General features: G+C 44.5%; 1 protein-coding gene across 1 annotated transcript; it reads left to right on the top strand.

Moving 5' to 3' along the window:
- dnajb11 (DnaJ heat shock protein family (Hsp40) member B11) lies at positions 1-5,786 on the top strand (the record flags this gene model as incomplete). Its single annotated transcript, XM_079230536.1, has 10 exons — positions 1-74; positions 474-630; positions 1,380-1,477; positions 2,064-2,196; positions 2,385-2,527; positions 3,335-3,417; positions 3,499-3,556; positions 3,668-3,779; positions 3,912-4,071; positions 4,737-5,786. The coding sequence occupies 10 exons, from the start codon at positions 1-3 to the stop codon at positions 4,799-4,801; spliced, it is 1,083 nt and encodes a 360-aa protein (XP_079086662.1). The 3' UTR covers positions 4,802-5,786.
- Between the last annotated feature and the right edge of the window lie 10,281 nt (positions 5,787-16,067).

Genomic DNA, 16,067 nt, shown 5'->3' with positions numbered 1-16,067 from the left:
ATGGCGACCAAAGGGATGAATCTGTGCAATGTATGCTGCCTGCTTCTTTACGTTATCACCGCGGTGCTCGCCGGGTACGTTCTCACACAGCATCGCCAGGTGGTACACATGTTCCACTGTGATTGGTCCAGAGCAGCTCCCAACGTGTGTGCACCGGAGCAGGTTCACGCGCCGAGCTAGTAGCGCGCGCATAAGAGTTTATTTTCGCTTTTTGTTATTACCTAGTTACGCGTTTACAGTTGGTACTCTAACGGCTGTTTTTTTTTTTTTTTTAATGGCAAGCTAGCTTAGTTAGCTGAGAGCTAGCATACAAGCTAAGCTACACCCAGGCTTCCTCCCGGGTGCCTGTTTAGAATTCACCCTGTAAACGTGACAACAGTGTTTTATATAACGTACATTTTGCTCCCTTTTGTGTGTCGATCATAACCCTTTGTTACCACCCCCACCCTCTCGTCTCTCTCTCTCTCTCGTAGGCGAGATTTCTATCAGATCTTGGGGGTAACCAAGAGTGCATCCATCAGAGACATCAAGAAGGCCTACAGAAAGCTGGCTCTCCAGTTACACCCCGACAGAAACCCGGACGACCCGAAGGCTGCAGACAAATTTGCAGACCTGGGAGCAGCTTATGAGGTGAGTTTACACACGACGTGCTTGGTGGGAGTTGTGGAGAGGGCACGGCAAAGTTATTTTGATCCTAAATGGGGTTTTATTTGCATGACTGTCAAAAAACTGTAGATCGTAGATGGACACAAAAGTCTTCTTCTTTGGCACGCTGGCTGTTTGGTTGTTGTTGGAAACGGCACGGCCACTGTGATTGGTCGACTAGACTGTGTGGCCGCATCTGATTGGCTGTGACGCGGCACAGCTGGCATTCCAGGAAAGCTAGACGTGGATAAGTGGGAGGGGCTTCAGAGCAGGTCTGCAGGTGTTTTTCTATCAAATGTTCACGTTGCTCTTAAAATAGATAACCGTGACGTGTGATTTATAACTATATGACAGTTCTTTTCCACATATATATATTCTGTATCTGTATATTTCAGATGTCTATTTTATACGTCGACCTGTATTGCTATTTCACATTTGCGTTCTGTTTTACATTAACACTCTTTCTTACTTTGTGCTGCAACTGCTGCTCCCTTGGGGATAAATATAGTACCTTATCTTAACTTACCTTGTGCAAATAGTACTGCTTTTGTGAATATTCTTATATACAAATCATGTGATGGTGTTTGAGGTTTTGTTTCATAGCATTTGGATTCAATTGTCTTGAAAAGGCGTTTATATGATTGGTTCCACATGTTGTATGAAATGTGAATTAAAAACATTGTAGTATTTGTTTGTTCCGTGACTGACATGTTTTCTTTCTTCTTCTTTTTCAGGTGCTCTCAGATGAGGAGAAAAGGAAACAGTACGAGGCGTATGGAGAAGATGGACTGAAAGAAGGTCACCACAGCTCACACAACGATATCTTCTCCAGGTGGGGGTCTCAGATTATTATTTGTTTTACAGCCAAGGGGAATCTTTACTGAATGAAGGGTCAGTTCAACCAAAAAACAAACAATAGCTTCATTGTTAATGTGATAATCCACGGACCTCACTGGGAACCGTTTACAATGGAGTTCCTGGTTTTAACCAAATAAATGGTTAATAACAAAACTGTTGACATTGTGTGCCTTTTGATTATCGAGAGTATTGGGTTCCATTGACTCAGTGTCAGTGTGATTGTGTCAGTGTGACACTGATTCGAAGATAAATGTTCCTGTTGATTTAACTTTTTTTATTGAATTTTTCAGATAAATTCAACTAAAACTAGATGAGGATAAATATGCCACTTGTGATTAGGATGAACCAACTCTTCAGGGAAATCGGTTTACAAGATTAACATCTGTTTCTGGGACATTTGCTACAAACGTGCTACAAAAAAAGATTGATTCAAAATGTACCGACAGTGTTTTTAAATGAATATGTGGGTTGTTGGAATGATGCTAAATCAAATCACAGATTCAATTGAGTTTTTGTCTATACTTGGAAAACAAATGGTCTCCTCTCACCTCCTTCTGTAGCTTCTTTGGTGACTTTGGGTTCATGTTTGGAGGCAATCGACAGCAGCAGGACAGGAACATCCCCAGAGGAAATGACATCATACTCGACCTGGAGGTCATGCTTGAAGAGGTGTACTCTGGGAACTTTGTCGAGGTGAGGGGAAGACAACCTGCACTTATGAATCATATTTGAAGCATGTAGTATGAAGTGGACTGTGTCCCAACTGCATATGTCTGATTCAACGTGCATTGATATTTAAGCTGTCAAGCGGCGCTTTGCACCCGTCACACTGCAACATGTGCGGGTTCATCGTCTGATTCGCTCGCTGCTTTGTCGCCCAGGTCGTACGCAACAAGCCGATAGCCAAAGAAGCCCCCGGCAAGAGGAAGTGTAACTGCAGACAGGAGATGAGGACGACGCAGCTCGGACCCGGCCGCTTCCAGATGACGCAGGAGATGGTGTGCGACGAGTGCCCCAATGTGAAGTAAGTCATCGCTCCTGTTCACCGCCGTCCTCGATAACGCTGGGAACACGCGACGCACATTTAAATTGAGACTAGAAACCCGGACTTGATCATGGCAGCGGATTTATCTACGGTGCTTTATTTCAAGGGTCCTTTTGGTTATCAATAACTGAGCCCTGACCCGGGACCAGCTTATACACTGCACATACTTTGCATTTTTGCACTTTCTTTATTGTTTAATTTCCTAAATTAATACGCTCTATTTTTGTTGTGTATATATTGAGTATTTTGCATTCCTGATATTTGTTGTGTCTTCTTTGTCAGTTGCTGCTACTGTGACAAACTAATTTCCCCTTGGGGATAAATAGAGTATATATCTATCTATCATATCCGGTCTAATTGGAGCTGGTAGGGTTCCCGTTTATTGCTGCAGATCTCGTGTGTGTGTGTGTGTGTGTGTGTGTGTGTGTGTGTGTGTGTGTGTGTGTGTGTGTGTGTGTGTGCAGCATGTCTCATAGCAGAGTGTGCCGTCTCTTTTCAACCACTGCTGCTCATTCATTGGTGCTGCCAGTGTTTTGTGTTAGGGTCTGACTGTCCTCGGGTCTCTCTTGGATTAGTTAGTTATTATTTAGTTTGCAGCACCCTGTTTTTCTTCTGATCCGGTCCCAAATGTTTTTTGTCTCTGTACAAAATACTGCAGGACACAGAAGCACAAAGTCACACTGTAGTCGACATGTTATGCATTTGTTTAGGTGTCCCAAATAAACGGGCAACTGAGTGCACATCACACCTGTTATCATCACTTTTTTTTTGTATTGTTCACCACAGGCTGGTAAATGAAGAGAGAACCTTGGAGGTAGAAATTGAACAAGGAGTCAGAGATGAAATGGAGTATCCCTTCATTGGAGAAGGTAAATCTACGCAAAGCTTATTATCCATCAATTGTTTTTAAAAATACTTCCCGTCATTAACGTCTTTATTTGTGACCATAGGAGAACCTCACATCGACGGCGAACCTGGAGATCTACGTTTCCGCATCAAAGTGCTAAAGTAGGAACCGGCTGTATTTATTGTGTCTGTGATTTGCAACCAAATACTTTGATTGCAGAATATTAGACTGGTGGCATACAGTAACGTGACGCTTTTTCTTCTTCTTTTCAGACATCCTGTGTTTGAACGCAGAGGAGATGACCTGTACACAAACGTCACCATCTCCCTGGTGGAGGCGCTAATCGGCTTTGAGATGGACATCGAACATTTGGACGGACACAAGGTTCTGCACGTTGCTGGTGTTTTAACTACTGTAGAGCATGTGGTTCTAATAGAACCTGGTAATTAAAGTTGGGGGGGGAAAGAGGTGTATGCGAATTTGAATTGAGTCGTTGCGTCCGTCTTTGCCTCACAGGTCCACATAGTGAGGGATAAGATCACCAAGCCCGGCGCTCGGATGTGGAAGAAGGGAGAGGGCCTTCCGAACTTTGACAACATCAACATCCGAGGTTCCCTCATCATCACCTTCGACGTGGAGTTTCCTCAGACGCAGCTCGACGAACAGCAGAAAGATGGTGAGACATTTGTCCTTCACTTAAAGGATCCGTGTTGGATTTGGGGAACTTACTTTACTTCACAACTTTTTAAAGTGTCTCTATATGATGTTCAGAGCATTACTATAGCAGCAACCAACTTATTTGCTATATATATATATATATATATATATATATATATATATATATATATATATATATCTCCGTCGCTATGTGGGGAGGCAATCTCAGAATATTGAATTCAACGCCCTTAAAGGGGAAAAAAAAGGTTGAAAGATATGGGAATTTACGAAGCAAATATTATTAGTTGATTGGCCGTATTTAAATGTTACGTCCAGTGACCTTGGAGTTGACCAGGGAGGTCAAGGGAGACGCAGCGAGCTCACCTGCAGGTATTCGTCATTACCAGCGTCAACAGTGTCGGCGTAATTACTCTCACGGCCTGCAGGGGGAGACAATGTATGCTGTGGGTACACTACTGTCATCAAATTTAACGAAACAAGAACTCTAAATAACAATTTCAGCGCTTTCGAGCAGTCGTTTCAGAGTTTTTTAAGTTATCATTTGGTGTAGAATATCTGGGGGACATGGTGAGATCAACCAATAGAATCGTGGCACATATTTTAAAATGTGTGTATGTGTTTTTTGATATGCTGCTGTTAACGGTCATCGCTCTGCTGTTGCAGGTATCCGGGGTCTTCTGAAGCAGGGCTCTGTACAGAAGGTTTATAATGGACTCCAAGGATACTAGCACACCTAGAGACACAGTCTGGACTGAGTGATCTGTCTCACACACACACACAAACACACACACACACACATCTTCAATCAACAGGGCCGGGCTCCATCATTCTGTCCAGGGTGTATTTATTATTTCCAGATTGTTCTCAGGATGGCTTCAACCCAATTTGTTTTTAATGTTCTACATTTTGACAGCAGTTGCACAATTGCAGGTGTTTTATTTGAAATGATGCCATGTCTCTGTTGTACTTTTTTTTTTTTTTTTTGGTCCCCAAATTATATTGTAATAAGGCCCTTTTTTTTATTTTTTGAGTGAAGTCAAACCAACCCTGTCAACCACGACGTCAGCTGGACGATGAGCTACTGAAGAAGGAAACCCCGTAACCAACGTTTGAACAACTTCCAACCTGTGCAGGACATTTGCTTTTTTTATTTTTTTTTTATTTGACTTTTACGACTGTAACGGTTTGTTCTGGTCAGACTCATGTTCAATAATTCTTTGTAAATAGGGAAGTACAAAGCCCCTCTGTTTGTTGCGTTTTAGTTTTCCTAATTTAAGTTGGCTCTTACTTTTGTCTGTTTACACGTTGCAACGGGAGAACTGTCGGCAAAGCTCAACCCCCCAAGTTCACCGTGACGAGAGTTGACCTCTTAAATTCCACGGTGACGTTTTATTACGTTTGGAGGAAGGGAGCAGCGTCCTCCGGCGCCACTGCAGGAGAATTTAGTTTGGCACACCTCCGACACTCTGGGCTGAACGCCTTTTTTAAAATCAAAAAGGGACCTCACACCCGTCGAGTATCTGCATCCCTGTTGCTGCCCCTGACCGGCAACCGTTTGGTTTATAATGTGATTTTTAGGATTTCACCTCCCTCTGTTTTTACTAAGGACTGCAGCGCTGCCTCCCAATGTTATGAGAGTCATGGCCTTAAGGGGGGGGAGGGGTGGATGATGTACTTTTGACTGACGATATAAATAAAGATTTCTACAAATTCTGATGAGACGTCATACCCCAGATTCACCAGCAGGTGACATCAGAGTCTAGCTAGTGGCCGTTGGTGAGTAATCCTGACCTCCAGGCTGCAGTGAGTCCATACTTTCTTTCCCCAAGCCGGGAGTCAGGCAGCACAGCCCTTCAATACGTCAATACACCAGGTGTCCCTAACCTTCTGATATGCAAATCAATAGGCTACAGATTTGTTGAAAGAAATGAATGTTTCCAATCCATGGAAATATTATGGTTATTTGTAAACAATCAGTAAATGTAAGGTTTCCCCCAATGACACGCAACATTGAAAGCACCTTTTTTTTTTAAAAACTGGTGTCGAAGAAGATTCACGAGAGAAACAACATATTTCCATCTGAAAATCTACATCAGTATCTCATGCATCTTTATATTTGTTTGGACTAATTTCATTGTTGGACCTTGAAACCGAACAATTTTGTGTGGGTGGAAACCTTTTGCCTGTTTTTTTTGTCCACCTGAGGATGCTACAATAAGCTTTAAATACACAATTGACACATTATCACCTTTATAGAGCTTCAGCTTTACACAGCAGCAGAAGCTGGAAAAAAAACTATGTTCACTACTTTGAGCTCCGTTTTGTCCTCCACCAACTGGGGCAAACAACAGTAAAGATTCTCTACGACATTCAACTAATGATTTGCTACACCAAGATTTAATTGAGTAAAACCACAAGGAGGCGGTCCTTTAAATGTTCCTCTATATTCACCCTCGAGTTGATGACTGTCTGGCGGTTATCAGCTTCTTCTTTTTTTGCTGCTGCCATTTCTGGTAAACTGAAACAATATGGACCACAATTCCAAAATACATATACAGCAAAAATACATTAAAAAAGCCGCAGTAAGCTACCTACTCAGCAGCAAACAGTAAGTTAGTGACGAGCTGGTGAACATATCCGAACATTTAGCGTTATAAAATATGGATTACTGCAGCTTTAAGGTTGGGAGCTATGAGACAGGAGGACTACCCCGACATGTCCTGACCCCGTGACCCCTCAGTGGTTTTACTTCTCCGTCTGTTTTACAGTAACGGCTGCCATCTGAACACAAGCGGCTCAGTGTCAAAGACCCCTCCCCCCCCACACACACATACACACACACACACACACCTTGTGGGTGGAGCAGTGGATGTCCACAGAAACATATTCATGACAGTACGTTTATGGTGTCCACATCTGCGTGGGTAATCTCCCACAATAGATATTGCATGTGTGCGTGTCATACATACAACATGTGCTCATGAATGTGTGTGTTTTGCCTGTGCATTCATGTGTGTGTGTGTGGCCGGTCTGTGTGTATAATGAACTCCCACAGAGATAGCAGGGCTGTGGTGAAAGGGAGTTTCCTCCCCGGCCCACCACAACATCCCGGAGTCATTTTCAGACCGAAGAGGCTCCAGAGAGAGAGAGAGAGAGAGAGAGAGAGAGAGAGAGAGAGAGAGAGAGAGAGAGAGAGAGAGAGAGAGAGAGAGAGAGAGGAGACGCTTTGTGATCCGGCTCAGATAAAACATCTCACTGTTTCACCTCGCAGACGTTACATCCCAATAGCGCCGGGGAGATTTAGGCCTTTTCTGAAGGCCGCAGTGACACACGGAGCTGGAATCCGTCCGACAAACGTCCCACAAAACAGGATCGTCTCAAGAGGCGTGGCTCACGTTTCCAATGTGAGGATCCGGCACCTTGAACCAAAAGGTCTGCGTTGTGTGTGACTGAGATGTGGTTCAGGGTGAGTTACGCTGGAGACTTCACCAGTCAGTCGTCCACAAACAATGTCTTTTTTTGTAAATACACATTTTAGAGCACATGAGGGCAGTATTGCCTCTTTTTATTACTGTAATGGAAAAATACTACACGTTATAATTGCTGCAGGTTTGAATACCTATCATTGAATAATCATATATTATATGTTATATAACTAGGTTGTGCTTATGCTGGCATTGACCTTTTCGTGGCCTCCTGTCCTCTGATTTATCTGGAAGAACACATTCCTTGTTACCCCCCATGAAGTCTGCTTGTGAATCTGCCGCTGAGGCCCGGAAACGTGTAGCCTCATGAATTCAGCTCTCCCTCCGCCCGTACACACTCACTGTCTGTGCATGTTCGTGTGCTACCCGACCCGTCGGAAGGAAGAGTGTATAACTGAGCCCAAAACCAATGTGCATTTGTGTGCAATGTGTATTTCTTGCAAGAAGGAACACGTCTATGTTCCTTCTTGCAAGAAATAAACGGACAAAGACAACTTTGATTCAGAGACTTTATTCCTCCTTTCCCGATTGACAGAGAAAATCTTCCATTACATTACCCACAACACTCACCAGAGGAGTACGAATGTGTGTGTGTGTGTGTGTGTGTGTGTGTGTGTGTGTGTGTGTGCAAGAGAACGCCTGCACTTGCCAGTTGTTGATGCAGATAAGCACAGGGATCACACTTGACCCTGAGAGTAATGACTTATAAGCGTATAGCTGCAGGGTTAAGAGAGGCGCAGGCTTAAGGAGGGCTAATTGAGCAATCTGTGTGTGTGTGTGTGTGTGTGTGTGTGTGTGTGTGTGTGGGTGTGGCAGCGGCGCCAATGGGTGTTTTGACCTGCTCTGACTCGGCAGTGTGCTCGGTTAATGGTGCCTGACCTGTCAACTGCAGGGTTAGTAAAGAGTGCAGCTCACCAAAGCAACGTGGAAACATTAAAATGTCATATTCTGACAACAGTTTCTTATTACGATGTAGTCAAATGCTAAATAAAATGGCGGGACGTCTGCAGCGTGAATGAGCTCCGACGCTGCTCTTCTTAATGCTCAGTCCATCATCACGTGTAGAGGTTGTGTAGCAATGGCGTTGTGTTATTTGCCTGTGGAGCTAAATTAATTAAATAGTTCTCGTCCACATCTACTTATATATACTTTTTCCTGTTTGCTTCTATATATATTCCATGATTTATTTTCTCCTTCTTTGCAGCCAAAGCTAAATTATCTTTCAATTTCTCCAAGAAAACCAATCAAATCATTGATGTTTCTTGTTGAGTGACAACGTAAGAACACTATTAACCTCTATAGTGAGACAGAGATCTTTTAATAGGGAGACGGGACGTTGGCAACAAGTTGCCTCCTTCTCCTTCAGGCCAGTCATCTCATCTGGCATGTTTTCAATGTGTGTGTGAAGTTATATTATCAATACCATGAAGCACATACACACACATATCCGTGGAGCACAGCGGAAGAGAGAGAGAGAGAGAGGGAGGGTAAAATAAGGATTATGCCCGAAATAAGAAATGTTGACGGACAAAGCCGGCAATTTGTGGGATCTGAGCATAAAGCAAACAAAGGGCAGCTTTTGTAAGGAATAATGCATGTCAGCCGTGTCCTTGTCCCGCCACGGCTTTGAACGCTGCTGGGGACGTGCATCGCTCCACTGTGTGTGCCGTGTTGCTATATTAAAGCCAGTCACCTCAAACGGAAAAAGCCTCAACTATTCAACAATTGAATGGCGGAGCTCTCATTATGGCCAATGTGGGCAGGAAAAAGTGGCTTTGGGGGTTTTTCGATTCGGCAACTTAAAGCCCTCCTGTTAGCTCGGACGAGCTGCTGTTTATCCCAATGCCTTCTGGGGGCTAAACATAGTCAACTGTCATTATCTCTCTCTGCCCTCCCCCTCGCTAACATTTATTTATTTCTCTCCCAATTTTGTCATCTAATGACCCGTGTTGTGTTGTTGTTTGAAGGGATCTGACGGCTCTCCGGTGTCCCACATCCCGAGGAGAGAGAAAAGGAGGGCTGGGCCGGGACAGCGGAGGGCGAGCGCAGCTCAAACAGCGCTGCAGACCACCTATAAGGATGAAAGCCACAAGTGCATGGACGGCATTCCTCACGCAACATAAAGCCGAGGAGGCCCGAGGCCGCGTGTTACTGTATGTGTGTGTATATATATGTGTGTGTGTGTGTGCCCTCCAGCAATCCCCCCTATAAACGGACCGCCTTCACAGTTGCCCTAAAAGCATTTCTATTCAGCGGCCCTCTGAGTCAGGGGCCCGGACGGTTGGCAGAGCGGCTTCCCAGCAGCTCCACATGAATAGAAGCCATATTAGAAAAAGAGGCACAAGCGTATGAGATGATGTGAATATGTATTAGCGTGCGCGGTGGAGGGCAGAGGAGACAGCCGGGGGGGAGGTGAAAGCCGTCTTTGTGTCCGCAGAGCCCTCCGGTGGACCCTCCCCATTCGGAGCCGGGGTTGCCCGGGCCCTGTGGTGGCGGATCACAGTTAATAACTGTGCGGTGGGCTGTCAGAGGCACTTAGCCTGACGCTGGGCAGGCCGGGGGCCGGGGAGGCCGGGGGCCCCGGGGCCTGCCCAGCGTACAGCGCCCCGGACCAAAGCGCTCAGCCGTGAAGCAGAAGAGACAGCGAAAAGGGGATGGAGACGTGAGGGGGAGGGGGGGAAGAGGTTGGAGAGGATGGATCGCATGAACGAGACGAAACAAACACGACTATTGCAGCGCGTGGGCGTCTAATCGGCGTGAAGAGGGTAACTAACTGGGACACGGCGGAGATTTCCAGACTGAGCTCAGGTGTCCTCCCTCAAGGATTCTGTGCCAACTCTAATGCAGCTCCAGAGCTCAACCGTAGAGGATGGGGCTTTACTCACGTGACAATATGTATATATACATTGCTCCATACCGTATACGTCTGTGCAGAACTCCGATGTGAATCCTGACTCATATTAGCTTCAGCTGAACTTTTTTTTTTTTATCATTTTCACACACACTCTCTTATGTTCTATTACATTACAACACTAGCTGTGTTATGGGGTCTTTTCGGGGACCCGTGAGGACGGGAGGAACAACTGCAGCGGTCGAAAAAACTAAACAGCGAGCGTGCAAGTACATCGTTTCGAATCTTCATTTAATCAATGAGGAGGAAACGCATCTGCTGTAATCCTCCTGACAACGCAGCCGGTTTGGTTAATGCTACAAAACCAAAAACCTTCCACTGAAGCACATCTAATGCAAAGCTGCCTGCGAGGGACCACGTCTCCAATCATCAGCACCAGACGTTATCTGACCCTCAACAAAGTACCTCCACAAACTCTTATCTGATCGCCACTCGTAAAGCTCAAGGTGGGCCGTCTCAGTGTGGGGGGGGGGGGCCGACCAATGAAGACTCGTCTGATCTTGAGTGGCGTTTTATTCCCCCGTGCCCAACTGCCCTGTCTGTCTGTGAACTCCAAAGTCCAGCTCATCCCCTGTTGACTAGATTAGATAACCCAGTTTTAAAGGCAGGGAGGCTGTTTGCTCAGTGACTCCTCTCTGCCCTAATAGCGTCTGATCTAATGGGAGATTGCAGGCTGCGCGTAGACAGCGGAGGACCCACACAGCGTCATGGCGATGGCCAAACAAGCAGAGGGAAACAAAGCAGGGCCGAGCTTTAGTACCTGTAATTACCAGATAAATATCGGCTTCGAAGCGACTGCAATAAATATCATATACGCTGCCTTTAATTACAGCTATTATGTCGTCTGTATTGGTTGGAATATATAAAGGTCATGGTGACTGGACTAAAATGGGCTGATGTATTTATTTTTCCCTTGTTCATTAGGTGCCTAATGTCAGCTTTTGTGGAAACTGCTTCAGAGAGGTGTTAATTCAACTGGATGCTCATTTCAGAGGATGTAGTTTGTACTTTGCTACATTTACATTTTGCATCCATTACAATATAAGAAAAAAAGTCACGTGAAAAAGTGTGAAACCAAATCTGCAGCCTTTCAAGAAGTACAATCCTTTACTTCAGTAAAAGTACTAAAACCACAGTTTGAAAATACGCCACATAGTAAAAAAGTACTGCATTCAAAACCTTACTTAAGTAAAAGTATTATCTGCCATATATACTTATAGTATGAAAAATGAAAGTACTCATAGTGCAGTAAAATGTTCTGTGTTAGTATTTTACTAGTAAAGATGATGTTTCTGGATCAATATTACTGCTACATTAATGTGTATGTTGCATAACACATTTCTATCATGTTGGGTAGTTTAATCTACAACAATGCATCATATTCTTTTAGAGCATCATAGGATTGTAGCGTCGCTGTCCTGTGAGAACCACGTATTTTAAAAAAAAAGTCAACTTTTCATGACCCTGTTTTTTTTCCGGCTCATCCAATGTTTTTAAATACTTTATTTGGCGTAAGAAGTAGGAATACTTCATCCTTTAGTTCATCACAAACAGTCAACACATCTGGAGAATACATGGTCAGACAAAGGTAGTGGAGTAAACAGTATTATATTTACCTCTGAGATGTGGTGGAGCTGAAGTGTAAAGTAGCATGAAATGGAATGCTCACGTGTAGTACAAGTACCTCTAATCTACATGTACATCCTGTATTCCACCACTGGCTGCAGCAGAGAAGAAGAAGCTGCTGGAGTGTCTACGGCCGCACGAGGGCAGAGGTGAGCGCTCTGCGACTGCGCGCAGCTGCCACACCCGGAAGTGACGCAATGATGCGACGTTTACGTAATTGCGTTCACGGAGGGGGAGTGCGCGACCGTTGAGACTCGGGCCGATGCTAGCAGTTCGTGAACAGAAGTAAAACATTCCCAACAATGTAATGAATCCCCAAATCATGTCATTAAAGTTAACATGTTTTAATGAAAGGTTCAATCTACCTTAATTAATCACAAGCCGGCGAGCCCGCTAAGGCAAATCAAACACGCCTACGAACAGGTGCATGCTGGGACTAGCTAGCTAACATCCTAACGTTCGTTACTTTAGATACTTTTTCCGTTCACCGAGGACATTTTTCCTTCCCTGAAGGAGGACTTTCTGCTGTTTGTGACAAGAATCCCCCTCAGAGAGCTTGTTTTGGAAACTTTGAGGAGCCGCAGTGGCACATAACGGCTCGGTGGACTGGTTATACTGGGACCGGAGTGGACCAGCTAAGCTAGTGGACTGGACTTTTTTTCGTTGGGAACGGAGATGACGAACAATGCGCGCGAGACCGGCTGAGTGACGTGCAGACATGTGAGTACGACAACACGCTCATATAATAAACAATATTATAAATTAAATATATATTTAAATAGTATTATTTATTATTAATATTGAAATATTGTCATTAATTATTAATATTAATATTATTTAATTTATAATATTGTTTATTCCACCCACCATAGGCTTTTTATGTACCATTTGTTGTGTGTATTTGTTTCATCTATTTTTCTGGTTAATTCTTGTGCAGCTGCACAGTATATTTGATACTGGGTTGTGTGCACAGCTGGCTGCATCTGGAGAATGTATTGTTTGGTTTGGCCTTTTGTGGCTTGATGTTCCACTATTGTATACTTGTGACACATTAATGCAATTTATGTGGCCTTAAGGAGTTTTTTTTTTCTCTCCACTCAACATTTGTACAATAACTGACCTACTTTTTCTTTTTATCCAAGTTCATTTTTTCCAGAAGTATACTTTTACTTGAGTGAATTTCTTTCAACTAGCAGTACGTTTCACTTCCCTGTTTGTATTTAACAGCTGCTTGCTGAGTCAGAGAACCAGATCGATGAAAGCAGTGAGATTAAAACCGAAACTGTGATCTGAAAGATGCTCAAAAAATCTCCGTAGAGCTGAGGGGACGACTCTCTTTCAGGCTCATCACTACCAGCAATACTTTCACAATACAAGTAGTCATGTGATCCATCATCGATCCAGTGAAATATTGATTTAAAGGCCTTTGCGTTGGTGAGCATGAGATATAATTCAAAGCTTACCTGCTCCTTCCAGTGTGTGTGTGTGTGTGTGTGTGTGTGTGTGTGTGTGTGTGTGTGAGAGAGGGTAAGTAGCTCTGTTGCTGGCGTCTCTGGCGCTCTGTTTAAATCATCACTTCCTGTTCTCAATCCCCACGTCTGCTTATCCATCATTTCATAAGCGTGTGTGTGTGTGTGTGTTGGTACGTCTCGGGGTCCTGTTGCACCTCCTCCAGCCTCCCATGGGCGGTGGGTGAAAAACCAGGGGGCTGCTCCCCTCAAGACACCCCTCAAATTACGGCCTAATCAGTTAGCCCCAGGAGCAGGCCCTCTACACAGCTCACAGACAAACAGACGGACCCCCAGACCTACAGCAACCTCATCCTACCCCCCAAAAACCCAAACCCCAAACCGGCCTTGTCCCTGCAAAGACCTCGCTACCTCCGTCTCTCCTCTCTCTGAGATAAAACAGGTCCAGCTTCAGTTTGAGAAAAGTGTCGGCTGCTGCTGTCCCTCCCTCACTTACCCACTACTCTTGTCTAGTCTACATGGCCCTTTCACCTCACACTCTCACTCTCACTCACACACACACACACACACACACACACACACACACACACACACACACACACACAGCCATATGCAGACACATTGTAAGTAGTAGTAGTTTTAGCTGAATTGGCATTTGGTTCCAGACACATTGTGGTCTCTGCTGCCAACTTAAATCATCATTGTTGGTCCTTTTCACCTTTTTCCTTTTTTTTCTCCTCCTGATTTGAGTGGTTTTACGCTCATTCACGAGTTGAGTAATCTCCGTGAACTTCAGCTCCACGAAGAACCAGTTCCAACCCCCATTGTACGATTTCAAAGCGGCGCGTTGGTCGCTCGGAGAGTAGAGCGAGTTTGTGTTTGTGTTTGCATTTCAGAAACTAAAATGTAAGCGTTGCATTTCATTTGTAGCACATCGTAATTGACTAATATTACAATAAACACTTTCTATAACAATTCTTGCTTTTACCCCTTGTTTTAATATTTACTGTTGCTGCATGAATCATTTTTGCGAGGAAAAAATAGCACCGTGAGAAATAAAACAATGTCATAATATCACTTCACCTCAGTTTATGTCAACAAGTATCTGGCGTTTACCCCTGGATCATTACTTTACACACACACACACACACACACACACACACACACACACACACACACACACACACACACACACCCTGTCCTAATGTGATGCTTTGTCAACTAAATCATTGCAACTCTACCCGGTTAATCAATGACACATGGCAGGTTCTGGCAATGTCAGACCTTCACTGACTCCATTCCCCTCATCTGCGTTGTCATTCCCATTCCTCTATTCCCCCCCGCCCCCCTCCACACACACACACACACACACACACACACACACACAAACACACCCCATGTGCCAAACCAGACCACTCTCCATATACACTAATGCTTCTGTTCCCTTCCGAGCAGCTCCATCCGTCATGTTCACCCCGCTTAGGATTCCCATTTGTTTTCATTTCACAGCATTAAAAAAAAAACACGCACACACACACACAAGTATCTGCATATGCATGTGAGAGCGTGAAGACATTTACGCACACACATCTACTATCACCTCGAGTAGAAAACTCGATCAAATGCAAAAGCAGCAAAGAAAACGTCCTTCAGAAAGGGAATTAGATGCTGGGATTTATTCCTGAAATTGTACATTTATTTAGTTATTTGCCGTCTTTCTACCTACGAAGCACCTCACAATGTGCCACATGCGTTGCCCGTCCTGAGTAACAGTTTCCTGCTTAAGGACATACTTGGAAATGAGGACAGGAGCAAGCGGGGTTCGAACCGCCAACCCGCTGCTTTGCCCACGATCACACATACACCTTTTTCGAGATTTTTGAAAAGAATCTGAAGGCGATTGAGGAGGATCCATATCTTAGTATCTATGTTGCGATTATGTTGACGTTGTAAAGTTATAAAGCCAAAAGACCCGGCCCCTGAACACGCAGATTTTTCATCCTCACCGGAAAATAAATAATAGATACTCTCTTCTTCATCCTCTGCCTCTCTCGCCGCCTGTCTTTTTGCGTCCAGCGCTCCGTCCCTCAACATGTTCTGTATTAGTGGGTCTTTGTTGAGTGTTTTTTTTGAAGTATGAAAATGAAGGAGGTGGGTGGGCATCCGACCGCCGCACTCCGAGGAGACCCTGTGACGCACACAGAACTATCCCCTGACTCCATTAGCATACCTCTGCTGGCTCGGCTACAGAAGGCTGGAGCCGCCTCTGCAGCTCTCTTATGTGGCTGCTATTATGTTTGCATGGCGGCTGCGCCACAGAAGTATCTGGAGGCCAAGAGGCCTGTCGATTTTTAAACGCATCAAATCCTGTGTGCTTTAAGGACGTCGACACAGAAGACTTTTCTTATCGCCAACAGAATCTGATTCCACTCAATATGTTGATTCGCCGTTAATAAAGTCTGGATTGAATACTGTGAGGAATATTTAAAACATACGCTTGGTC

The sequence above is a fragment of the Taurulus bubalis genome (assembly GCF_910589615.1).
Source record: "Taurulus bubalis genome assembly, chromosome: 15".
In the NCBI taxonomy this organism is placed as follows: Eukaryota; Metazoa; Chordata; class Actinopteri; order Perciformes; family Cottidae; genus Taurulus; species Taurulus bubalis.
The sequence above is the reverse complement of the archived record's forward strand: the minus strand, read 5'-3'. Positions and strand labels throughout refer to the sequence as shown.